Source organism: Parastagonospora nodorum (genome assembly GCF_000146915.1).
Source record: "Parastagonospora nodorum SN15 chromosome Unknown scaffold_14, whole genome shotgun sequence".
NCBI lineage: Eukaryota > Fungi > Ascomycota > Dothideomycetes > Pleosporales > Phaeosphaeriaceae > Parastagonospora > Parastagonospora nodorum.
In genome coordinates this window covers 266,929-290,619 of record NW_001884562.1, presented here as the reverse complement: position 1 = coordinate 290,619, position 23,691 = coordinate 266,929, and the positions used below count along the sequence as shown (strand labels likewise).

The following is a 23,691-nucleotide window of genomic DNA, read 5'->3' as shown; positions in this document are numbered from 1 at the left end:
GTCCCAGCACTCCGAGGCTCAGACAAATATTGATCAGAAATACCAGACACGTCGATAAAGTACAAGTCAGGACTCCAGCACCCCAGCCTTGGAACCGTTTTGATCTCGCGGACGTCTTGGGCTCGAGGAAGGTTGCTGTTTCAACCGTTTTCGGTTCGTCCAGCTCGTGTTTCCAGCCTTCGGCCATTGTGGCACAATGTAGGGCGCGGCTGCGAAAGTCCAAATGTCAATATTTTGCGCCGTACACCGATATTATAAGTCTGTCAAGTTGTTAGGCGCCCGTCGCGGCGTTCCTTCGGTTTCATGCCAGGGGTACAATATAAGGCGTGCCACCACAGCCTCATCCTAATTTCGTTGGCCAAGACCTCAAAGACCCGACCATTCTCAGAAGATGCACGGGGAAGTCCTGAAGGCATATGTTTCCTTGCAGACCAGGAAGCGAGATCGTATGACTGTGTACACCCTGAGTGAATTGCCACTCATATCTCGTCTAGTCTCTTTCGGGCCTGGATCATCTTAATCATCCCAGCTTGAAAGACCCGTGGTTTTCGAACAATTCTCAGGAAACCTCAAGGGCAATGGCCTTCCCGGCAGACTGTAAGGCGAGATCGTTGTAAGTGGAGAAAGTGAAGAGTTACAGATTTCGAGTCTAACCGCCGTTCGTTTTCCTACCTCAGTAGCTCGATTCCTAGCGCCAAATGGAGGAACATGAACGGCGGCAGCTGCCGGACGTCTTTGCATGAACATGGATCACCCAGCGACTTATTCCGATCCAAACTTATTGGTTAAACGTGACCTGAGTCTTCTTGTGGATTCATCTGTCGATTTAGTCGGAAATCTTAGGTCTGAAAGAAGAGAGACGCCGTGTCATGGCACTAAGCATCAATGCAGGAAACCGTACATGCCACCAGGCAGCTGCAGAATTCGTGTCAGGTCTGCACATGCGCGAAGCAATCTAGTAGCCTTTAGGGGCGTACCCAAAGGTTTATGAGGAAGTCTAAGTGTATTTGGTGTTATAATATATCTTATCTAGTCCTTCAAAGGGTTTTGAGCGTATTCAGGCTACCTCTTCACTCTTCTCCTGGGTAGAGGCGGGCAGGAATTTCGCCGGGGCCTAGTGACGCTGGATATTTCGTTACAACCAGAACATAACATAGGCAGGTGCAGAATCACAAGATTGTCGGGATACAGTATCATGAACCGTGGGCTGTACTCATACAATGCAATAAGAGTGTATTGTATCGTGTATATAAAATCTAAACGAAGAATCTTTCGAAAGACGACGGCTTGAGTTGAGGAGAGCAGGATGAGCTTTCGCGTCCGACACATTATAAGGCCTTTCATCTCTTTGCTATCACACTGCGCCTCCCTAGCTCCCGTGGAACCTGTTGAAAAGCAATTGATTAAGACCCAATGAAGTCTGTATGTACGCTCAACTAGCTTCGAGTGACCTGAGCTCGCGTCCCTTGTTTTGAAGTAATGATTGTAGTAAAAGTTGTGCGGAGAGTACACTACGGAGACATCTTCATTATAGCTAGATATACATATTAGTTGAACACGATGGTAGTAGAAGTCAACTTCTACATATGCTGTTCCTTGTACTATATGTCCATGATCTGTAATAACAGTCAGCGTGTATAATTATCTACGCTCCACTCATGTACCGACAGCTAGATACCAATCCCAGTTCCTTCTCTTGATCTGCTACAGGTTATACATAAGGCATCCGCCCTACCATTTATTCGCAAATCACAATTGCAGATCCACCGATTAGTCCCATCCACCCTTTTCTTCAACCTTGGAACGAACCACTTGTCACTGTACCCTGACTGTCCCTCACTATTCCTCAAAGGCAGCGGGCTTTCGCAGTACCCGCCACGACAAAGCGGCCGACCATGACCATCGACCTTGGAAAGCGACCCAATACGATTTGCGACACCGCAGACCTTCTCCTTGCCGTCCGGCCACTTGACAATGTTCATACAGATGAAGAACTCGATTGATTGATTGGCTGGACCTACTCCACGGGCAGTGCCGCAAAGTCTGCAAATCTCCTCATTGCTAAGATTATACTGCAGTTTTCTTCTTGCCGAGGTTACAATCATAAAACAGTGGCGGCAAAGCCAGTCTTGTTCATCGTACTCGATGGAGTTATTCAAGGTCAGTGTGCAAGTTACTGCTGGCACAATTTTCCCAGAACATGTTTGTTTCCAGCTTTCGATCCATTCGCCATGGCCACATAACCAGCCTGGGAACTTTGTCTCTGTGGGTTCGCCAGACTTAATGATGTTTTTGGCGGTTACACGGTACGATCCTCCGAGACCCAGACATACCTCTGTGGTAGGTTTTTGATAATAGTCAGGAGGATTTTCTCCTTCTATTGCAGCATCTAGCACACTCTGCCTTGACTACACCATTCCGTTCTAATGGATTCTAGTAGTGTTACTTGTGTGCAATGATCAGGAAAATATGTGTGAGCACGAAAGAAAGTTTGACGCTTATGAACCGGGTTTTATGTATTGGATCTGTGATCTAAACAAAGAAACTGAAAAAATTAGGTGTTTATATGAGTGATGACTCTGTGAGAACGGTCAAGGTGAGTCTTCGGTGTGATGCGAAGCTCTGATGATGAGGTCAATTCTGTATGACTCTCGCGGCAACATTACGAGGGACTTGAGCATGTAAACAGATGGGTCATTAGCACTTTTAGCGGCTTGATTTCATGCAAATTCTTTCTATACGCTGACGCGTGCATCTACCTCTGATTGAAATAACAATCGCTGCGTGGTGGACTCTCGAGTGAGAACCGGATGTGCTAAAGTGAGACATCTAAAGGACAACCCACGATCCGCAGATCCCTGTTCATCGTACACAGAGTTGATGGCGATCAGTGCGTGATCGGTCACAATCGACCTCATGGCGACCTATGCCATTTACCCGCACCTTACCGTAGTATCGGCTTGTAGACCTGTGCAACCGTGCACTTTACATTGCAAAGTAGTTCAAGTAAGACGACACTCTGCTATAAATCAGAGCATGTGTATTCCATGGTTTCAACATGTCATGCAGCACTGGGTCGTAGGGAAAGAAAGTCTGTAGCCCTTACCGTTCTTCACAATTGAACTCAATACCGATACAAAAATGCCCCTGTGGTGTCAGAAGTATACGAGGTTGTTGAGTTGTTTCTAGCGTTAATCATGCTTAACAAGGAGTGTTGGTGGCAGTTGGTTCTGAGTTGGGGCCACATCATTTCGCACCTGGTTGGCGTTCCACATGACGGCTGGGACAAGACCCCGGAACGACAAAACAATGGCAAATCCCAGCCCACCGACGTGTTCCAGTCACTTAACCTTCATGACTGTAGAAAATGACAAAGACCGCCCCTCAAGTAGCTCGTACATGAGGTCTCGTGTAACAGTTGGGGTACAATTGCACCTCACTGTAGCCGAACGAGGAAGCTCTGCTCTACCGTAGCTATGACTTCAGTTTGAATGACTGGAAGCTGGACAAGTATAAATTCTGCTTGAGCAGACGCTTAGAAAGTTCATATTATACTTCATACAAAACGTATTCATTACAAACAGAGCACCAAATCAAACATACAACATCCTCTTCAATATGACGACACAATCTTCTGCCATCGCACCGCCTGCACCAGATGCCGTGGAGGATACACCAGCTTTAGTTGAAGAACGTAGAGACAGGCTGGTCAAGTATTTCGAAGACTGCCGCGTAAGAAGTCAAGAAACATATGTACCCAGTAAGGTTGGACTGATTCTATAGATAGATTCCTGTTGAAGAGCGGGTGTGGATCTGTCTCCATCGACAGATTGTCCCATGGGAAGATGATGCTGATCATCCTACGGAATGTAACGCAGATTTTCCTGCCTGCTCGAGCGCACGCGGAGAGTTTCTCGGTATGGTGGAGTCGATTGCTGACATAGAGGGGTGCGATCAGCGATGGATCTGCTTAAAGTGCAAGGCGAGGCATGTTTCCCGAATGACCGTAAACGAGCCATGGATGAGACACTGTCAGAAGTACCGCACGGTGCTGGAGAGCGAACAGTGTGGAGGAAGTTTCTGTCCCGGAACTCGCACCGGAGGTGCATGGTACTGGAAATGCAAAGGTATTTGTTCTCTCAAGCAATGGGATGCAACTGGCGATCGTAAAAATGGCACCTTGAGCAGATCGAACTTCAACCCCGCTAGTCGGAGAGATTGTCCCTTCCTTGATCATCCCGAAAGCGGTTGCGGAGTCACTCTGGACGGCAGTCCTGTCACATTGGACAATGTGGCGACCGTGTTCCTCAACATCCATCCTGCATACTTGGCAAAGGAGCAGTGGTGGTTTTTCTGTCACTGCACCCCAGAGCCAGACTGGAAGATCAAGAGCGCTGGGCCTTGCAAGAGATGTGGTGTTGACAGAACCTACGCTGAAAGCAAGGCCCGTGAGGATGGCAAATTGTGGCAATTTTATTTCCGGTAGTGGCACGAGATGTGGTATCTGTACAATTAGTTTCTGATAGTGGACGAGCTTTGTTCGGCCAACCAAATTGAATACCCGGTCGTTTCCTTAGAAGATCCAGGCTTGATATCGCATCACAAGTGAAGCAATTCACCTTCAACTTATCTTGGATGACATCAAGAGTGTTTCGATTGAATATGAATACGTCGCTAATTTTCGCTACTGATACTTGCGTATGAATCACACGAGGTTTATTGATTGACGCTTGATGCAAATAAAAGCCAAGGTAGCGGCGCAGGGCATATGTCGGATTGATTCATAAATGAACACTACGACAACCTGAAATGTAGCCGGTCTAGTCACAATTTACTACGAGATTAGGTACTATTTAAGAAGTTCCAGCGTTTCATGTAATACTACAGCTAAGCGCGAAGTATGTCGCCGATGTCAGACTTAGACCATGGGACGTCCTGAATATCATCAGCACAATCCTTTGGCAAACATAATGAGTCTATGGTTCTGATGACAGATCAAATGGGTTTAAATTACGCCCTACAATTTTTTTCATTGCCTTAATCTCCTTTCATTAGTATGTAGAACTGTAAACTTGATCTGCGGCATCAGGTGCGTGCATTGCATTGCGGGTTCCAAAGCTAACCCAAATAAGCACAGAAATCAAGATGTATTAGTAACTATTCTAACTGCAATAACAAAGCTCAATACGAAGCAATCGGGATTCCATGGGAAACGAAATGCTTGCCGCAACCTTCAAAACTACAATGCTCAACCTTCTTGTTCTTTTCCCCGTCGATCTTGCACAGCCATGTGTTTTGCTCTCTTATATCATTCTTCAATCTAAGAGCGTACTTATCCTTATAATCATTCGATCCATCCATCCCATCAAACGGCATGGGGTTGTCGCAAAGGTTGTTGCGGCACAAGGGCTTACCATCATCATCAACATGGGTCATCCCACCAACACGAGTCGTGAAGCGACAGCGCTTTGCGGCGCTACCATCTCTGGGCTGGTGCACCTTCATGCAAATTATAAATTCGATAGAATTGTTACCTGGACCTATTCCGCGAGGGGCAGCGCAGCGCTTGCAAAATATCGAGCTTCCAGAATTATACTGCAGCCATTGTGGTCTCTTGGTTCCATGCTTCAAGGAGCATCGGCGGCAAATCCAGTCCTGCTTGAAGTATTCAACTGCGTTGTTGTATTTCATCGCGCAGGATGTTTCCGGTAGACTCGTCCCGGAACATAGTTGATCGTAGCCGGTGATCCATTCGCCATGATCGCATAACCAACCTGGGAACTTGATTTCTATCGGGTAGTCGCCCTTTAAGATGAAGTCAGTTGTCCAATGTTAGAAACGGATCGAGCAAGACATACTGCACACACTTCTTCTTGCAAATAGAGAGGGGTCTTTAGTGCAATGTCCATTCTAAATTGTGTACCCAGGTATTTGAATCAAGTGGTGGAATTCGTATGTCAAGTTTAGCAAGATAATAGTTGTCGAGTAGGGAGATTGTATTTGATAGAATAGGTTTCGAGACGTAGTTGAAAAGAGTGAGAAGATGTTTCCTGTATTTAAATGCGTATTGACTCTTTCAGAACACTCAAGGCGAGCCTCCAGTGTGACGCGAATCTCTGTCGTGAAAGACAGTGTTACCAACGGGATACTCACCTAAAATCGCAAGTGCGCTGCAGGTATTTAATGACTCCTATATCACAGAAGTCAGTCTCGAGATCGTTGGTGGCGACGATTTGCAGTGTCATGGATCAATTCCTATGACTATTTTGACAGTCATGTGTTAGATGACTTACCTGCAACATGTATCTAGGTAAATAAAAGACTTCAAAACTCTCTGCAAACTGTCGAATCCTACCACCTCCCCGTACAGTTAGATAAGAACTTACCAAACACTTCATCCATTGACCCACGTAAAATATATCTACCAACAACCCATAACTAGCGCCATGCAATCCCACCCAGTGTTAGCAGTACGGTTTGCTAACATGAGCAAGTGGATCTGCAAAGTCTGCCTCCTGAACAACCCCGAGGAAGAAAAGGTCCAAATCAACTCCCCCAACAGCGCAGTACTAGCGTACCAATGCCAGAAGTGTCATTCGGAGAGACAGGATGCTGAAGGGAATATCAATAACATCGACTGGATCATCTGTCTCAGTCCCAGTCTTGAAGAGGGTAAATATTGCATGGAAGTAAACCCCGTCGGAACTAAAAACTGCCCGGCCCCACAAAGACAAGATCGACAGGTTATTTGCAGCAAGGCAATGCCCGGAGAGAAGCTGCATGTCCATGGGTTGGATTTCAAGCTGGCAGATGAGTATGTGCGTTTCGTGAGGGAGGATGAGCATCCTGGCCCGTGGTTTTGCACGAGGTCGAATACGGATAATGAGGAGGGGAGGACAGAGTGCAAGGCGGAAGGTTGTGGGGTCAAATTGGGGGAAAATGGAGATGATGGGGCGTATAGGATTCATTTGCTTCAGGAGGAGGGAAAATAGTTTGAAATGGGGACGGTCAAGCCTCTGATGAAAGTTGACCGTAGCGCCCGGAGGAGAGCTGCTAATATATGACAGAGATTCTATCGAGATTTGACATAAACTTATACTTGAGACAATCAAATCTCTGTGACAAAGCTGATTGATGCAAGCACAACAATGTGTGAATGTAAGCTGAATATTCTCTCAGTAGACGCAAAACTAGATTAAGTACAGTTTGTCAAAGAATACAACATATATGAAATCTTGAGATCGAACCCAAGAAGAACGACTTCGAGGTAAAAGAAAACTATTATAAAAGCACCTACCTCAACTTAAGCCGTCGCATCCAACGTCGAAGGAACAGAAAAGACCTTGAGCCCACTCTCACGCAGCACTCCGCACTCATCATGGCACTTCAGCTTCCCTACAGAATTAAGAACCCCACAAGTCGCGCAAAACCATGGCGTGTCCGCCGCGCCTTTGTAGAGCAGCAGAACCGGCGTCTGCGAGCTCAAATGCGTCCCAAAGTCTTTATTCGGCAACCTTGCAGTACACGCCAAGCAGGTGGCGTTTGCGACTGCATTCTTGTGCCTACACTTAGTTGGTCTGTTCTCATGGTCAAGGATTAGCTTGTTCTCGGCGTCGCGGAGTGTGCGTCGACAGAGCATGTACTCTATGTGATTCGGGTCGTTCTTGACACCCCATCTCCCGGTGCATGATTTGCAGAAGTACGTATCGTTGAGCTGGAATTTCTGAGACGGGTCTTTGGTTTGGACGCAGGCCATGCAGATCCAGGGCTGGGTTGTGATGGTGGGATGAGCTTTCTGTTTTCTGGGCTGGATGTTACTTTGAACGTACCTTCTGGGGTTTATCAATGGGACCGTGTCTGAGCATTGTATCTATCGTTGCTAGTAGATTCTAAATGTCACGATTCTGCTTGCCCTTCTTAGTTGTGTTTATTGTTGGCTTAGTGTGCGCCCGTTTCTACGGGCTTTTATAGATGAGACACTGTCACCAAATGGGTGACTGCTGTAAGACTCAGAGATAGAGGTGAGTAACACGATGATATGCGTCACTATCAACGCATATCAACATATCCAAGATTACTGTGAGTAATGTACGTCGTACCACGAAAATTCTGAACAAAGTCGAGATTCCAAGTGTGGGGATCTTGATCAATCGTCATACTTGTAGTACAAGCACCCGGTGCAGCAACGATTCGCCCGCGTTCTGTATACACTCAACCTACTATCAGCCAGCAACTGTCAACTCACATGTAATCCTGAATAGTCTCAATGGCTAGTTAGTACGCTACAAAGAGCTTGGAGAACCCTTGGAGATAGACAGCTCGACGGAATAGCTCTTGTATGGTGCCTAGGATCGTGAGGCACAGCGCGCACGAATTATTGCTACACCTGGTGTATATAGGAACTTGATCACTTCCGTCCCGCTACGGGACCCCTAATGATTCATGATAAACTACACTTCCCGCACTCACTCGATAGCAAGAATGTCAATCCAGCCATACAGACAGACAGCTACGCAAGGAGAACACGAACCTTTCAAACATATCATGCCATCTGATTCTCTGGAACGATAGTCGTGCACAAATCAATTTTACCAGATAACAAACATCCATTTGCAGCGACAGAAGAAAAACGCCATTCTAGCAAGGCCAAACTGCAGATGGATTCGTACTCGCGTGCCTGCTTGCTGACATGCGATCATCCTCTCAACACGCCACGAGAAACACTCTCAGTATATAGTTCCTACTCACTATACTCAAGCTTGCTCGGTTCAACACTCTAAAGCTCAAAGAGCTTGGCGAATACCAGAGTTTTGTACGCTGCGCGCGGACAGATATACATGGGCCTTATCACCCCTTGCCAATCCGCAGAGCTTCGTCATTACACGTCGAGATCCATCGCACATCAGCCTCGCAACCCGGCAGTGAGCATTTCAACACCAACAGCGAATCTAGTCTTACTGACATCTAGATGCTCCGATAGATTTATATCGGGCAGGGGTAGAGGTAAAAATTACATATCACTAACAAGCACCGGCCATACAATGCATACCGTCGTAGTAATCTCGTGCTGGAATATTTCAAAAACGGTTGTAGATGTGTGTTATCTGCCTTGCATAGTGCCTTGTAACGCTGCTCGAAATACCATGCATACAGACAGGGCACTCTTAGTGACATGTCTTCGCATCCACGCCAAAAACCCAGCGAGACGATCGCGCATGCAAACCTTTCCCCTTCTAAGCCAACGCCACCAATACTACTGGTCCACCTCCTAGATGTCAGCAACAAAGTGAAACGCACCCGCCTTATCGCGGAACAACATGCCCGAATTGCCATTCGGGCCTTGGCTGACCCTCTTCTCCAGCGTCCACTGACCTTCCTTGGCCTTGTCGAACTGCTCGATGGGACCCAGTTCGCGATCGGCTTCGTCGACACCATCGCCAGCATACCCGCCGCGTTCGGCCCTGACGTACTCGCTGAATCGGCTGAACTTGAGGCTACCCGTGCTGTCGCGGATCGGGAGGGGCTGGAACGTGTCAAGGGGGAAGCGAGCAGCGAGCGGAGAGTCGAGAGAGTCGGATCGGGGAGTGCTGTGGCCGGACGGGAAGCCGAGGCGTGCTTCAATCGAGCTGGTGTAGCTGCGAGGAGTGGATGAAGATGCCGTGCTGTTGCTCGCGCGGTTGCTGGTGCCAATCACCATGCGCATACCACTCTGTTGCATGAAGGTCATGGTCTCTGCATCGAGGCTTTCGGGTCTGGATGGACGGGATGGAGGCGGACCAGCTGGCTTGGTGAAGGGAACCGTGGCGGCATTCTCCGGGATGGGCAGATTGGAGTACTGAGGCAGATGGACGGGTCGCGAGATGGCAGCGTGGCCGCCTTGGGGGAGGATGAGCGAGGAGCGAGAGTTGCGCGGGACGTGCACTGGAACCAAGTTGAGACGACGGGGTTGAGGTGCCTCGGGGTCCACCGGGATCTGAGGAACTGGCGGGGGAGGCGGTGACGAGTTACGGGAGCCATTGTTACGGAAGAAACGGGAGCCTGAGGAGTGAGGTCAGTGTCGAATTCGATTTAAGTGAGGAGCATTAGAGGGAGCACAACATACTCTTGGTCCTCAGTGTTGCGAAACTAGGGCGAGGCCTCACTTTTTGTGAGTCCGCCTCTTGCTTACACGAGCTATGGGTGCTGCTCGGGTAGCTCGAGGGCAACGGTGACGGTGCAAGATCGGACGAGACTTGGGGGAACCGGAACGCGGTGCTTGTGACTGGCGGTTCATCTAACGAGCTGTCACGCTCAGATTGGTTCTCCTGGCAGGCAACCAAGCTTAGGGGTACGGTTTCGTAGACTACAGGCGGTGACTTGTCAAGCTTGCCTGTCTTGCGCAAGAAGAAGCGAGAAGCTGTCAGTATTAGTGGAAGTGTTGCAGCTGAGAGAAAGGTGTTCACACGTTTGTACTTCATGCCATGGCTTTGGATTCCAGCACTGAAGTCTATGTCGCCATTTAGTTCAGTATGAGCCATCTTCTCGTCCTGACTCGGAGGGTCTCTGAAGAAGCGCGAAGCTACGAACTGCATTAGTGCGAGACTGAGTATGTATGAAGGGTTGAGTAAGTACCCTTGCTCTTGAGAGTCTTCATTGTCTCTTGCGCGCGGAACACGGTTGAGTGAGCGAACGCGAACTTAACGACACGTTTGGTTGAGCGCAACACCGACTCGGCAGTGCGATGGTAGAAATGAAAGTGGGACGACTGTAGGCGGCGAACAAGACTAACGCCTGGTGCACGGTGCACGCGTTTGCGAGCTGTTGATGGTGAAAGTGAACTCGGGTGTGAGGACCCCCGTATTGCACTTATTTGTCGCGAACACTCGTATCGCGCTCAACAAAGGCAAAAACAAGAATGTAATTTTCGCATAACATAGGCCTGAAGTCGTGCACAAGGTCGCGCTGAAATGACGTCGCACCACGTGGATAATGGGCAGGCGCGGCAGGAACGAGAGGACCAGAAGGGAACAACATTTAGACCCAACACGCAGAGCGAACTGCGATTCATTAGTCGATTCAAACTTCGTATCCAGAGTACACGAGATATTGCATTCTTTGTTAGTAGGACCCCATTCGGAGTTGATATCTCTCCGGGATGAGGCCATGATTCACCATCACGTCGACAGACAACACGACCAGAGTTTAGTTTGAACATGGTCACCCCTCGCCACCCAGAAAGTGACGAAGGAGTGCCATGCCCTTTATTTTTCTTTATTTTTACTTGATGATTTGATGTTGTTGTGATCGAGTGAAGTCGTGCCTGGATCCAAAGTCGGATAGCAGAGGATTGTCAGAGGTGCCGGGGCAAAACGTTACCGGAAGGACCTCAAAAGTATAGCAAAGCACCCCGTCCACGCCGGAAGTACACAAAACCCAGCTCTTGGTATACCGCGCTCATGCAGCCGTTCATGGACAGCGCCAAACAAGAAGCCCATGCATGCCTGTCCCTAGTACCGCAGGATCCTTCATCGTACACAAACACCATCCAGACCCAATGGCATGCCAACGCAACCAGCTTGCCACTGTTCTAGCGCCAAGAACTCCGTAAAACTGGGAAACGAATGATATGCCATGGAACATGGCTACATAAACACAATTCGAAATATATAGACAAAGGGAAAAAGATAGACACGAGTGGTAGAAAACCGCTTCCATCGCAAGCTATGCAGCAAGTCGCAAAAAATGACAAATGTAGAGCTATCGAACGCCGGACGCATCATCGCTCATTTTCAAATTAAGCATGCGCTTGAGATCCTGCTCCAAAGCCAACGTATTAGGAGGAGTTGAGGTCTTCATCGGAGGTGGGCCAGCCGCGGTGGAGGGAGCAGAAGACGAAAGCTGCTTTGGCTTGGCAGAAACCGAAGCCGGAACAAAAGACATCATCGAAGTAGCAGGCTTTTGGACAGAGACGGGAGTACCATTAAAGCCTGATTTGGTTGCTTTGGCACCTGGTGCACCACCGCCGGGCTTCGGAGAGAAGGCATCGGGTCGATGCTGATTTGGCTGTCTTCCTGGTGTCCGTCTGTTGCCGTGATTTGGTGAGCCACGATGAGGCTGAACATACGGAGATCCGCGCCGCGGACCTGTAGGGATCTCGCTACCACCAACGGGATAGTTGCGAGAGTACGTGTTGGGGTCCATTGCCGGGGGAGAAGATACAGAAGGGAAAATCCTGAAACATGCCCTGCGCGACCAATGGAGAGTCTGCGGTAATTTCCGTGCGGAGGCCAGAATTACGTTTGGAGGGCTCGCCCTTCGCAGCCTTGAACAAAGGAGAAAGGTTCCTATTCCCGTAATGATAGTCAGATGGTTCCTGGGGTGCTTGAGCAGGCGTAGTAGGCCCAGAGGCGTTCTGGACGGCGGATTGACTGTCGTGCAAAGGCGAGGGGGTTTCATTACGTGTTTGCGTATCCGGTCGCGGGGGAGTTGCAGCAGTCGGCTTCTTCTGCGACATGGATAGCCGGGTGAGGAGGTCTTGCATGACTTCGTTTTTATTTGGTTGCTGCTGGGCGTCCTTGAGTTGCGGAATTTTATTAGGATCGGTCGAAGATCGCACTGCCATGGGAGAGGCTGTTGGAGGTGGAGACATGTGCGAGTTCCTGCTCTCACCGTCGAGCTCAATGGGGAACGGGGCATTAAGCGAGCCGTAAGAGTCCTGTTTGTAGTGATGCGGCCGAACCGGGTTTGCAGAATTGAAATATTGAGGAGACGCAGGACTACCGCCGACATGTTTGGCTCGCTCCGCGCGGTCGGCCTTGAACAGCAGATCTAAGGGAGACATTTCGTTGCGAGCAGGAACGGGAATGGGTGCACGTGAAGGAGATCCAGCAAAAGAGTTGGGCGAACCTGTGGAGTCAGAACTGTCCTCGGGCGGTGGAGTAGGCGGATCCATGCGAGACTTGGCTGGGACAGATCGAGACAAGAACTTGGGAATGGGAAGAGCAGAGGGCGCAGGAGAAGCATGGAAAGTTGGGCCGGCATATGCGCCCTGGTTCTTGGCTGGAGTCGCAGAAATTGGAATTGGAGGAGCGCCTTCGCTGTCGGTCAAGGAGGCCATAGCACCGGGCGGCGAGAAAACGCGATCGCCAGAAGGTTGAGCGCGCGTGTGCTTCTTGTTGTGGCGCGGTCCATTCGCGGACTGCGCCTCTTCGCTTGGGAAGACGGCGCTCTCAGCCAGAGCGGGGTTTGCGTGTTGTGGGTGTCTGCTGGGAGACGCGCCTGCTTGGTTCTGCTGGTTCTGATTATTGCGACCGCCTTTGGGCCGTCGCTGCCCTTGACGGCCATTGTTGCTCTGCGGCGCATGCGCAGGTGCGCCCTGCACCTGCTGGTTCTTGCCCCGAGGGGCGCGTGGCGACGCCGTTACTTGTCCTGTCGACATGTGTGAGGGGTATGTGTGTGTGTGTGTGTTCTGGTGATGCGACAATGGTTATCGGGATGGCCGTCGGCGCGCGCTCTTAGCTCGGTATGTTGACGTCGGCGGGATGGTTCGGGATGACGGTGATGTCGGGCTGGTCTGATGTGGTGAAGTCGTTGTGGAGGCGCGAGTGGTTGAAGTGTTCATATCCAGAGTATAGAGTTGAGTGAGGCAGAGCCGAGGTGATATTGAGGGAGTGGGTGAAGTGCTGTGAGAGAAGGCTGGTCGTCGATGACTTGGGCGGACAGGGCTAGTCGGGCTGTGAGACGCCGCAAACAAGGCTGATGGGCCAAGACAAGGGTGGGCCTGTGACGATTGCGGCCGGGCTGCTAATCAGTGATGGTGGTTCTGGCAGAAAGCATGAACGAGCGGTTTGACATGTTTGAAGAATATGAAAATGGGGCATGGTGCATGACTTCACGGGGACTACTCTCTTTGCGCGTGACAGGCGGCTTCCATTCACTGTCGTCCCGTAGTTCGTGGGAAGCAAGTGTGTGGAGGCGTGAGAGCGCGGGTCTTGGCGGCATGTTCCGCTCTCAGGCACTGCTCTGGAGCCTTGCGATTCACAGTCACCTGGGACTCTGCAGCACCTCACCAACCACTTTGCCACTCTTCACAAGGTGCCCCAAGCTGCACCTCCCCCATCTCAACTCGTCACCCGCCCAAACTCCGCAACTTACCGCCATCCGCCACCCATAGTAGCTCTCACCCACTCCCCGCACACCCCGCCTCTGTACACTTTACGTACCTCACAAACATGGCCGACGTGGACATGGCCGATGCGCCCGTAGCAAAGACGAAGGCCCCCAAGGCTGGTGCCAGCGCGGAAGGTGACAAGAAGCGCTTCGAAGTCAAGAAGGTGCGCAATCAAACTCAAAGCCAGCCACGAGGCAAAGCTAACATGTCACAGTGGAACGCCGTAGCTCTCTGGGCCTGGGACATTGTCGTCGACAACTGCGCCATTTGCCGTAACCACATCATGGACCTCTGTATCGAGTGCCAGGCGAACCAGGCCTCTGCCACGAGTGAAGAGTGCACGGTCGCCTGGGGCATTTGCAACGTGCGTTTACACTCTTACTTACTAAAGTTTGAAGTATACTAACAGTCTGCAGCACGCATTCCACTTCCACTGCATTTCACGATGGCTTAAGACGCGACAGGTCTGCCCGCTAGACAACCGAGACTGGGAGTTCCAGAAGTATGGTCGATAGACACAACATGGTTGGGCGTACATGGGGTATGTGCTTTCTTTCGGACGTCTGGCGCAGCAAGGTCTTTCAAAAGGTCACAGTAGCTACGGGGTTATAGCATCACAGGTGCGCACCATCGATGAATGAACAGATCCATTCAATCGCAAACAAATGTCCAAGATGATTGCCTGTGACATACCCAAACTCCTGCCTAATGTACCGTGTGCTTTAACCAACCTTCTGTCCGTCGACGTCGACATTGAAGCTTTGCTTCGCGTTGCTCGCTGGCAGCCAGTCCTCGGGGTTTTTGTTGTAGAAGGGCCACGGGGGAACGACGACGAGGAATGTGAGCGCGGTGCCGGCAAGACCAACATAGAGGGTCATGCGGATGTCCTGTGTGAAGTAGCCGACGAGGAAGGCTATGATCTGTGTTTGTGAGTTTGGTTGCATCCCTGGAGTAAGGCAGACATACACCAGCAGCACCCAACAGTACTGTGGTCAGCATCTCCGCCAACCGCTGGCCCTCAAAGTCCTGCACATGTCAGCCCGGTGCAAATCATCATGGCGACGAAGCCGCCTACAATCTGGCCCTCGAATGCATCGCGCACCTGCTCTAGCAGCTGGTCCGACATGGTGCTTGGTGGATGTGGTTCTGGCAAGTTGCGCGATTTAATTCTAGCACTTGTGCAATCGCAAGTGACTTGTCGGATCGATGTAGCTAAGACGGCAGCGTAGAGTATGACTGTTTGCAGACGTGGTTGCACTGCTGCAGGTCAATGGCCGACCGTCAATCTGTCCGAACGCTCTGGATGGGCGCTCTCGATGCGCTAAAACGACAGGGTTCCCAAGAGCCGCAAGATCGGGCCTGAAGCAAACCAGCAAACCAACAACAGTCCGGCCATTTCAGAAGCCAGACCATCCTGGTTTGTGCCGCAGAGACAAACAGGATACGAGCCCAATCGAACCATATTGCCACGGTGATTCCCCTGTGGATGCGTCACTTTGCGCGTGCATAATACCGTTGCGGCCAAATCGCCGTCCAATCGCGGCGCCGTTGCCGTTGCCGTTGACCTTCCTTGTGAAAATTGTCGGTTCCTGCTCCACTTCGGTCGGTCGCTTCTTTATAACCTCCACTTCCCTCCTCCTCGCCCACGCTGCACCACCGTCCTTCTGGACTCATTTCACAACAACGACAACAAAATCCCACCGACACCACTGCACCCAGTATTCTCGCTGTCCGCACCGGCCACAGCGACTGCAACCTTCGAGCTGAGCCACTGACTAAGTACCCTCAACAAACAACCGTGGACGTCTCCCACGACTGTTTCTGATTCGCAAAGGGGTTTTTGTGCCGTCGCAATACTCCTCAAACGCACCACCTAACGCTTCGGCGTTCATACCTTCAATACCATCAAGTTGGCGGGACTCTACCTTCACAAGTTCTCCTCGATCCGCCGTCTCGTCGGGCCCAAGGCGTGGGTCTACGGAGGCGACTACAAGAAGCCCCCATAACTGGGCTTTCGCACACCGCACACATCCGCTATCGTAAACACACTAAAACTTTCAACCCTTCCTTTTCCCCTCACGGGTAGGAAGTCTGGCTACCGGAAACTACGTTCCAGCGGCTGAGTGTAGGGGAGGACCCTACGCGAAGCCTGTCGTCAAGTTGAGCGCGCCTCAGTGGTGAGCGCTCACAAGCGACTCACCTTGCCGCGAGGTTCTTGCGCTGCAAGACAACGCCCAGAAAAACAAAACAAGCTGGCTTAATTACAGACTAAAGAACCCTCGCAGCTCACTCATCACCGATCCATCGCCAAGATGACTGACACTCCGAGGACCGAGATGTCGCAGACGAGGTTCAGCACTCCGGTGTCTGATCTCGATGACCACCGCCGCCAGCCAGAGTCGCTTCCCCGAGTCGACGCTGGCTCCCCTGTCCAGCCACGTTCGCGCCGCCCAACCTTCGCGAGCGTTCAGTTCGAAGACCGACCGCAGCTGCTCCTTCAAGTCAACGAGGCCCTCCAAGGCGAGACAGTCCGCCGCGATTTCGAAAATGCCGTCGCCGACGACGACGCGCATCTATCGCCCGAGGCATACATCCGTCGAGGCTCGGTAGCTGCGAGTCCCAACACACGTGGTCGTCGCGGCACCTTTGTTCGCCCTCAAGACCCTGCCGTGGAGCGTCTATCGCGGTCCCGTGCTACTTCGACCACTTCGCGCTCAACATCGCCGCCCAACTCTGTCGATGCATTTGCAGGTCCCCGCCGTCGCGACCGCGCAAACACTGTCAACAGCCATGTGCCCTCGGAGGTCGACCTTGGTCTTCACCGTACACACTCTCGCGGCACCGCACGCCATGCACCGACAATAGATGGAGATCAGCGTGATGAATACCACACGATTGAGGTGTCGTCAGCGAACAGTTCTGCCGAGGAAGATGTTTGCTTCCCGGTCACAGAAGATCCGGGCAAGACCACACGCTTTGACTACGAAGAACTAGAGGAATTCATCGCCGAGCCACAGACCAAGACGCTTATCGGCCAAGAGTTGCACAACAAGCCAAGTGTCGACACCCTCTCCAAACCCAAGGTTTTCTCGGACCTTCGACCAAAGTCAAGCAACACGACCGCCCCAAAGAAGGACTCGGACGCTGTGACTTTGAAAGATGCCGACCCCGCGATTCAGGAGAAGCTCGCCGAGGAAGGTCTGTCCCACATTTTCAATGAGAAGCGCGATGCCATTGAGCCACGACAGAACCGATGGACCTTTTTCTCCTCGGAACTCGATGACACCATCCATGCAGCGGAGCTTGGTGGTCTGCTCATGCCTGGTGAGCGCTTCCGCGACTTGTTCGAGCCGCCTCCCGACGGTGGTGTTTGGTGGCTTGACATGGTCAACCCTACGGAAGAGGAGGTCTTTGCAATTGCGAAAGCCTTCGGTGTGCATCCCCTTACACGCGAGGATATTTGTCTTTTGGAGCCACGTGAGAAGGTTGAGCTTTTCCACCAATACTACTTCGTCTCTTTCCGGTCCTTCTTTCAAGCCGACAAGGACTCGGAGGACTACCTTGAGCCTGTCAACTTCTACGCTGTTGTCTTCAAGGAGGGTATTCTAACATTTACTTTCACCGAGAGCCCCCACACGCTCAACGTTCGCAAGCGTATCAGCCGACTTCGCGACTACATCAACCTGAACGCTGACTGGATCTGCTACGCCCTCATCGATGACATTGTTGACAGCTTCGCACCCGTCATCCGCGGTATTGAGGACGAAGCCGACGCTATTGAGGACCAAGTCTTCACCGCACGCATTGAAGACTCGCGCGCCATTCTTCGCTCGGTCGGCGACTGTCGCAAACGTGTCATGCAGCTGCTCCGACTCTTGGGCGGCAAGGCCGATGTCATCAAGGGCTTTGCGAAGCGTTGCAACGAGTCCTACAGTGTTGCGCCTCGTGGCGACGTGGGCATGTACCTTAGCGATATCCAGGATCACGTGGTTACCATGATGTCTAACTTGTCCCACTTCGAGAAGATGCTGAGTCGCGCACATTCCAACTACCTCGCCCAGATCTCGGTAGACCAAGTCATTCAGGGCAACGCTAGCAACGAGACGCTCCAGAAGGTCACGGTCATTGCCACGATCCTCGTCCCCCTCAACTTGATCTGCGGTCTGTTCGGCATGAACGTTCGTGTTCCTGGGCAGGACGGAAGCATTGCTTGGTTCTTCGGAATCTTGGGTACGATTTTCCTTTTTGTTGCTGTTTGTTTGACTGTTGCGAAGAGGATGCGTTTTATTTGAGTTTGCTCTTGACGAGTTTTCCTTTGTCTTTTAGATTCCGATTCCGGGTTCTTGGTTGTCGATATTTGTTTTGTAATGTCATGCGAGAGCGTTGGAGGGCCATGTGGTGACGACAGCGAGCATTATAGAGCTCCTTGCTAGTTAGACATGAGATATGCCACGTACACAAGGGTATAGAAAAGTTTTTTGAACGATTATTTGGTTCCTGGTGTTATGATCGCGGTGTCTTGCTTACCCATGTGCAGTTCTTATCCGACGCCTGCAAGAGGACATGTGTCCCATCTCTCCTAAAATTTATAGACAGTCATGATAAATTGAGAGGCGACGTGAGCAGTGAGTCCAGTCGGACTTTACCAATCAGTCCGGCACCTCACAGGCACTGTGATGGCAAAGTGATGTGTAAGCGTGCAAAATAGCCACCATCACGCGATGATGTCGTCGGTTCACCTGCTCTTTCCCCTGGTTCCGAACTCGGAAAGTGCGGCCGGAACCAACGTGTCTGGTTCATTCATAACGCAACAAAGCCGAAAGCAAAAGGCGTGGTGACGGCGAAAAATGGCCAACGGGTAGTTGCAGAACGAAAGCATATCCGTTGCTGGATGATCGCATAGGGCAGGCGGTGAATTAGGCTACTTCCGAGCGAGACCGGGCTGGCCAGCGCGATGTACCCTGGCGTCGGTTCGGCGAGAGCACTGGGTCATGCATGCATCTCCCGCCTCCCAAACGCCCTTAAATCACAACCGTATCACCTCGTTGCACTCACCTCTCACATACTAAGCACCACGCTCTCCCGCTCTGCTGCTCACACTCACTCTCAACCACCCCGCCCACTCCAACCCAACACTCTCGCCGCTCTACCACTTCCTGCAACTCTCACGAAGACTAGACGCTTGGCCCTCGGCTCTGGAAAGAGAAGACATCATGGCGGAAGCAGCGCAGCGGGTGCTCATGAATGAATTCAAGCAGCTTAGCAAGGAGAAGTGGACAAACATCGAGGTAAGCAACCGGCGTACAGACAGAGAGTGTCCAGAAAGTGGCGATCAAACGCATGCAGAGCACCCAGCTAACCACCCTCCCAGCTCATCAACGACAACGTCTTCGAGTGGAGCGTAGCGCTCATCGTGCTGAACGAGGACTCCCTCTACTACGGCGGCTACTTTAAGGCCAAGATGACCTTCCCCCGCAACTATCCCCACTCCCCGCCCGGTACGTCACCACGCAGAGTCACCACCAGCTTGTGATTTGAGATAGACCTGCTAACAGCATACCAGACTTCAAATTCATCCGCCCCCTCTACCACCCCAACATCTACCCCGACGGCCGCCTGTGCATCTCCATCCTCCACCCCCCGGGCGACGACGAAATGTCGGGCGAAACCGCCGCGGAGCGCTGGTCGCCCGTGCAGCGTGTGGAAACCGTGCTGATCTCGATCCTCTCCCTCCTCGACGATGCGGAAGTCTCGTCGCCCGCCAATGTCGACGCAGGCGTGATGCTGCGCAACAAGCCCGACGAGTACAAAGGCCTGGTCAACAAGGATCTCGAGCTGTCGAAGCAGGATATCCCCGCGGGTTTTGTGATGCCGACGCACGAGACGGCGTGGCGGAAGGAGAAGGACGATGCGGACTTTGAGATGAGTTGGGAGGACAGTGATGTGGAGAGCTTTGGGGGGAGTGAGAGTGATCTGGAGGAGGATGGGGAGATGGACTCGGATATGGGGGATGAGGACGAGGAAGAAGAAGAAGATGACGAGGATAAATGAGGGAGACGCGGCGAGGGCATGAGACATGGCTTCCGGCATATCTCTCGATCGACTGCGCCGACCACTCTTCTCGACGCCATCCTTCACCACTCCGATACTCCCCCACAACCCGGCTCCCCAACTCCACACCAGCACGATTTCCCTTCACAATTCGTTTTCATCCATGGTATTCCGTCTTTGAGCGTGGCGTTCGGCATCGCGGATTTCTCACGTTGCGGTTCACGGGTCACGTCTGCATTGCATTGGGACGGCGTTTTATGCATTTCACGCCCTCTTCCAGTGTCTATTTCTTATTCCGGCATATAGCATCGCCTCTCCCTTGGGCGCAGGCTTTGAGAGCCCAATGAACATTGTCAGACTTCAAATTTCTTGGGCAAATCATGCTGATGTTGATGTGAGAAGTGATTGACGTCTCTGTGAAAGTAATCTCGCCCACCAAAATCGGGGAAATGATGCAAACATTGATCAAAAAAAAACGCCTTAGCAAACATCCTTGGACTGTTTACCCCCATGATCCCAATATATCCCATGCCCGCCCGGTCTTTCTCTTTCCCCCCACACCAACGCTCTAGACGGTCCCCGCAATGCTCAGGTCGCGAATCTCCTGCAGCACCTCCTCGACCTTGGCGTCCAGCTCGCCCTGCGCATACTGGTCCCTTGTATTCGCATCCAAATACTGCTGCACCTGCGCCATGCGGCTATACGCCTCGGCACAGAAGCGCAGCTGAATCTTGACCAGCGCCTCGAAACTCGGGTCCAAATACGGCACCCTGAGATCGATCAGCTGCGGCAGCTCCGTGGTCAGCGTCTCGTTGAGCTGGTCGTACGCCGCCTTGGCGAGCTGCTCGTCCTTCTCCGCGCGCGGCAGCTTGGTGACGTCTTTGTCGGGCTTGTCGGTGAGTTTCTTGACCTGCGCGCGCATGCGGTCGTAGTCCATTTGCTTGTGCTCGCGCTTGGTGATGCAGCTGTTGATGTCCGGGAAGTAGCTGCAGAAGCGCTGGATGGGGTCGAGGACGGTGGTGCGGTAGGGGCCGTCGAGGGCCTTGATGGTCTCGGCGTCGAGGTCGGTGACGGCTTGTTTGTAGGAGCGCGAGACGCCGTCTTTGGTGCCCGCGTCGCCGTAGAAGGCGTCGATTGTTTCGGCGATGCGCATTTGCGAGGCGGTCATGGCGCGCAGGGAGTCGAGGTAACCTTTTGCTTCTTTTTGGAGTTTGTTGGCGGCGGTTTCCATGGTGCGGTAGCGGCTGTTGGGGGTGTGTGAGTAGATGTTTGCTTTCAGGGAGGGTGTGAGAGGCGGGTTCTGCGCGTAAGTGTATAGGGACAAATATGGTATGAAAGGCGTGGGTTGTGAGTTATATGGGTTTAGGTAACTTGAGATTCGGCGGGCTTTGTATGAAAGGTTGGAGGCGGCATACCGTTGCTCAGTCTCAAAGTCGCGGTCGTTGGTGCGCTCGACTTGGCCTGTCTTCATAAGAACCTGGGTCGTCGCGCGGTTGACGCCCTTCTTGAAGCCTGTCTTCCTTCAGTCTCCGTCTTTTGTAGAGTCGCTTTGCGCGGCGTCTTACCGGTCCACGACATGGCTGCGGGGGTGAATGTGGGGTAATGTCTGAGTGGGTGAATATGTCCTAGTCTTGGTATTAAACAGTATTAATCCTCTCGAGAGTGCCGTCTGTGGCTGTTTCGTGGGTTTGCTGGGGGACGCGGGTGTTCCTGGATGCGGCTGGTTGAGCGTCGTTGGTGGTGGTGGGCCGCAACTACTGCGCCACAATGACGAATGACGACGGCCCAAGTCCAAGTCGCGCTAGCCCTCTTGTGGCTATGCTCCGCGACGCGAACATTTCTCAGACTTCAATGTCTCTCGTCCAAACGCTGCGTAGGGCAGCATCGTCTCCAAGCCGGATCTGCAGTAAATGCTTACGATATGGGTCGACCGTGTCTGTCCCAAAGAGCCAGGAGGCAAAGCGTCAGGTGATATTTTCTGGCATACAACCCACCGACGTACCGCATCTGGGAAATTATTTGGGTGCCTTGCGACAATGGGTGAGACTTCAGGACAGTGCCTCTCCGGATACTACTCTGCTGTTTTCAATCGTTGATCTGCACGCCATCACGATTAAACAAGATCCCCATCAGCTGGCTAGACGGAGAAAAGAGATGCTGGCTAGTCTGCTGGCAGTGGGATTAGATCCAAAGAGATGCATCATCTTCACGCAAAGTAGTGTCAAGCAGCATGCTGAACTCATGTGGATATTGAGCTGTGGCGCAAGTATGGGATATCTATCACGGATGACACAATGGAAGGTGAGCCAAACACATTAACACCAGTTCATGCAAAAACAATACTGATGACGTGTATCAAGAGTAAACTATCTCTACCTGCCAACGCCTCGCCACTGGAACCTTCCAACAACAAAGATGCCCCCAAGCTCGGCCTCTTTTCGTACCCAGTCCTCCAAGCAGCCGACATCCTACTATACAACACGACGCACGTCCCCGTCGGCGAAGACCAGGCCCAACATCTGGAATTGACACGGGAGCTAGCGATCGGCTTTAACCACTCGTACTCATCCAACTCGTCGCCCGGACCCTTGTTGACCGTGCCGCAAACACTTCTCAGCCCCGCCAAGCGCGTCATGAGCTTGACTGATCCAACTAAGAAAATGAGCAAGAGCGACCCCAAGCCCAAGAGCCGGATACTCATCACCGATTCAAAGGACGTGATACACAACAAGCTGCGGACAGCACTTACTGACTCCATTGAGGGTGTGAGCTATGATCCGGAGAAGAGGCCGGGTGTGTCCAACCTGGTCGACTTGCTGTATCATTTTGATGACTCGGTGGCTGCATCACCGGAAGAGTTGGCCGGTGAATTGAAAGATTTGAGTATGAGGGCGTTGAAGGAGAAGGTTGCGGATACGGTGGAGGTGGGGATCAGGGATATAAGAGAACGATACAAGAGTTTGATGGATGGGGATCAGAAAGAGCTTGTGGAGCACGCCGAAGAGGGGGCAAGACGGGCGGAGGAGATAGCTGAGGCGACAATGAAGCGCGTGCGCGAGGCTATGGGCATGGGTTGGTAGGTCGTGTTGGACGCGCCTCTTCAATCATAGTCATCAATCGACTTGGACCGTCAGTTCTGGTAACACGACCTCCCAAGCACTTGCTTTTCCTGCTGGGTGTACTTGGCGATGATAAACCAACAATGATGTGAAGGCGGACATGTTGAGCTTCGAGCACATGCTGATAGCACGTCCGGTCGCCGGGTTATGCCGCAGCTATTGAATGTTTTACATAGCTTCACGTTGCTTTCGCGTTTGGACCGTGGTAGAGAATTATTTACACGTGTCTCCATTTATCCTAGCATAGACGTTGGGTGTCTTATACAGTGTCACGTTGCTCCAGCTTTTGTACCATCGTAGAGACTGGCACATACTCGCATCTACTCACACAACCCGTGGAATGCATGCATAGTCAGTGTTGACTCTGCATAC

General features: G+C 51.8%; 13 protein-coding genes across 13 annotated transcripts; 6 read left to right on the top strand and 7 right to left on the bottom strand.

The window, feature by feature from the left end:
* Nucleotides 1-1,846: 1,846 nt before the first annotated feature.
* Nucleotides 1,847-2,059, bottom strand: SNOG_09111 (hypothetical protein; the record flags this gene model as incomplete). Its single annotated transcript, XM_001799362.1, has 2 exons — nt 1,847-1,967; nt 2,022-2,059. The coding sequence occupies 2 exons, from the start codon at nt 2,057-2,059 to the stop codon at nt 1,847-1,849; spliced, it is 159 nt and encodes a 52-aa protein (XP_001799414.1).
* Nucleotides 2,060-3,618: 1,559 nt separating this feature from the next.
* Nucleotides 3,619-4,486, top strand: SNOG_09110 (hypothetical protein; the record flags this gene model as incomplete). Its single annotated transcript, XM_001799361.1, has 2 exons — nt 3,619-3,732; nt 3,788-4,486. The coding sequence occupies 2 exons, from the start codon at nt 3,619-3,621 to the stop codon at nt 4,484-4,486; spliced, it is 813 nt and encodes a 270-aa protein (XP_001799413.1).
* A 695-nt stretch (nt 4,487-5,181) lies between these two features.
* On the bottom strand, nt 5,182-5,505 carry SNOG_20105 (hypothetical protein; the record flags this gene model as incomplete). Its single annotated transcript, XM_001799360.1, has 1 exon — nt 5,182-5,505. The coding sequence occupies one exon, from the start codon at nt 5,503-5,505 to the stop codon at nt 5,182-5,184; it is 324 nt and encodes a 107-aa protein (XP_001799412.1).
* Nucleotides 5,506-6,485: 980 nt separating this feature from the next.
* Nucleotides 6,486-6,992, top strand: SNOG_09109 (hypothetical protein; the record flags this gene model as incomplete). The annotated part of the gene is given in 2 exon segments (XM_001799359.1): nt 6,486-6,672; nt 6,691-6,992. The coding sequence occupies 2 exon segments, from the start codon at nt 6,486-6,488 to the stop codon at nt 6,990-6,992; spliced, it is 489 nt and encodes a 162-aa protein (XP_001799411.1).
* A 311-nt stretch (nt 6,993-7,303) lies between these two features.
* On the bottom strand, nt 7,304-7,865 carry SNOG_09108 (hypothetical protein; the record flags this gene model as incomplete). Its single annotated transcript, XM_001799358.1, has 2 exons — nt 7,304-7,807; nt 7,830-7,865. The coding sequence occupies 2 exons, from the start codon at nt 7,863-7,865 to the stop codon at nt 7,304-7,306; spliced, it is 540 nt and encodes a 179-aa protein (XP_001799410.1).
* A 1,403-nt stretch (nt 7,866-9,268) lies between these two features.
* SNOG_09107 (hypothetical protein) lies at nt 9,269-10,571 on the bottom strand (the record flags this gene model as incomplete). Its single annotated transcript, XM_001799357.1, is given in 4 exon segments — nt 9,269-9,938; nt 10,103-10,125; nt 10,143-10,396; nt 10,445-10,571. 4 exon segments carry the CDS (start codon nt 10,569-10,571, stop codon nt 9,269-9,271), a joined length of 1,074 nt encoding a protein of 357 aa, XP_001799409.1.
* A 1,165-nt stretch (nt 10,572-11,736) lies between these two features.
* Nucleotides 11,737-13,417, bottom strand: SNOG_09106 (hypothetical protein; the record flags this gene model as incomplete). Its single annotated transcript, XM_001799356.1, has 3 exons — nt 11,737-12,050; nt 12,104-12,122; nt 12,167-13,417. The coding sequence occupies 3 exons, from the start codon at nt 13,415-13,417 to the stop codon at nt 11,737-11,739; spliced, it is 1,584 nt and encodes a 527-aa protein (XP_001799408.1).
* Nucleotides 13,418-14,018: 601 nt separating this feature from the next.
* On the top strand, nt 14,019-14,801 carry SNOG_09105 (hypothetical protein). Its single transcript, XM_001799355.1, has 3 exons — nt 14,019-14,312; nt 14,364-14,513; nt 14,566-14,801. Exons 1-3 carry the CDS (start codon nt 14,211-14,213, stop codon nt 14,662-14,664), a joined length of 351 nt encoding a protein of 116 aa, XP_001799407.1. The 5' UTR covers nt 14,019-14,210; the 3' UTR covers nt 14,665-14,801.
* Nucleotides 14,802-14,871: 70 nt separating this feature from the next.
* On the bottom strand, nt 14,872-15,275 carry SNOG_09104 (hypothetical protein; the record flags this gene model as incomplete). The annotated part of the gene is made up of 3 exons (XM_001799354.1): nt 14,872-15,069; nt 15,116-15,175; nt 15,225-15,275. 3 exons carry the CDS (start codon nt 15,273-15,275, stop codon nt 14,872-14,874), a joined length of 309 nt encoding a protein of 102 aa, XP_001799406.1.
* Nucleotides 15,276-16,461: 1,186 nt separating this feature from the next.
* On the top strand, nt 16,462-18,441 carry SNOG_09103 (hypothetical protein; the record flags this gene model as incomplete). Its single annotated transcript, XM_001799353.1, has 1 exon — nt 16,462-18,441. The coding sequence occupies one exon, from the start codon at nt 16,462-16,464 to the stop codon at nt 18,439-18,441; it is 1,980 nt and encodes a 659-aa protein (XP_001799405.1).
* Nucleotides 18,442-19,362: 921 nt separating this feature from the next.
* On the top strand, nt 19,363-20,200 carry SNOG_09102 (hypothetical protein; the record flags this gene model as incomplete). The annotated part of the gene is made up of 3 exons (XM_001799352.1): nt 19,363-19,437; nt 19,521-19,647; nt 19,713-20,200. The coding sequence occupies 3 exons, from the start codon at nt 19,363-19,365 to the stop codon at nt 20,198-20,200; spliced, it is 690 nt and encodes a 229-aa protein (XP_001799404.1).
* Nucleotides 20,201-20,768: 568 nt separating this feature from the next.
* On the bottom strand, nt 20,769-21,778 carry SNOG_09101 (hypothetical protein; the record flags this gene model as incomplete). The annotated part of the gene is made up of 3 exons (XM_001799351.1): nt 20,769-21,444; nt 21,616-21,712; nt 21,766-21,778. The coding sequence occupies 3 exons, from the start codon at nt 21,776-21,778 to the stop codon at nt 20,769-20,771; spliced, it is 786 nt and encodes a 261-aa protein (XP_001799403.1).
* A 716-nt stretch (nt 21,779-22,494) lies between these two features.
* On the top strand, nt 22,495-23,280 carry SNOG_09100 (hypothetical protein; the record flags this gene model as incomplete). The annotated part of the gene is made up of 1 exon (XM_001799350.1): nt 22,495-23,280. The coding sequence occupies one exon, from the start codon at nt 22,495-22,497 to the stop codon at nt 23,278-23,280; it is 786 nt and encodes a 261-aa protein (XP_001799402.1).
* Nucleotides 23,281-23,691: the final 411 nt, after the last annotated feature.

Bases quoted from the DNA above. Each gene is read 5' to 3' on its own strand.
- SNOG_09105 (XM_001799355.1), top strand. From the start codon at position 14,211: ATGGCCGACGTGGACATGGCCGATGCGCCCGTAGCAAAGACGAAGGCC. The intron at 14,313-14,363 runs GTGCGCAATCAA...AACATGTCACAG, and splicing joins AGCGCTTCGAAGTCAAGAAG to TGGAACGCCGTAGCTCTCTG. The intron at 14,514-14,565 runs GTGCGTTTACAC...AACAGTCTGCAG, and splicing joins TCGCCTGGGGCATTTGCAAC to CACGCATTCCACTTCCACTG.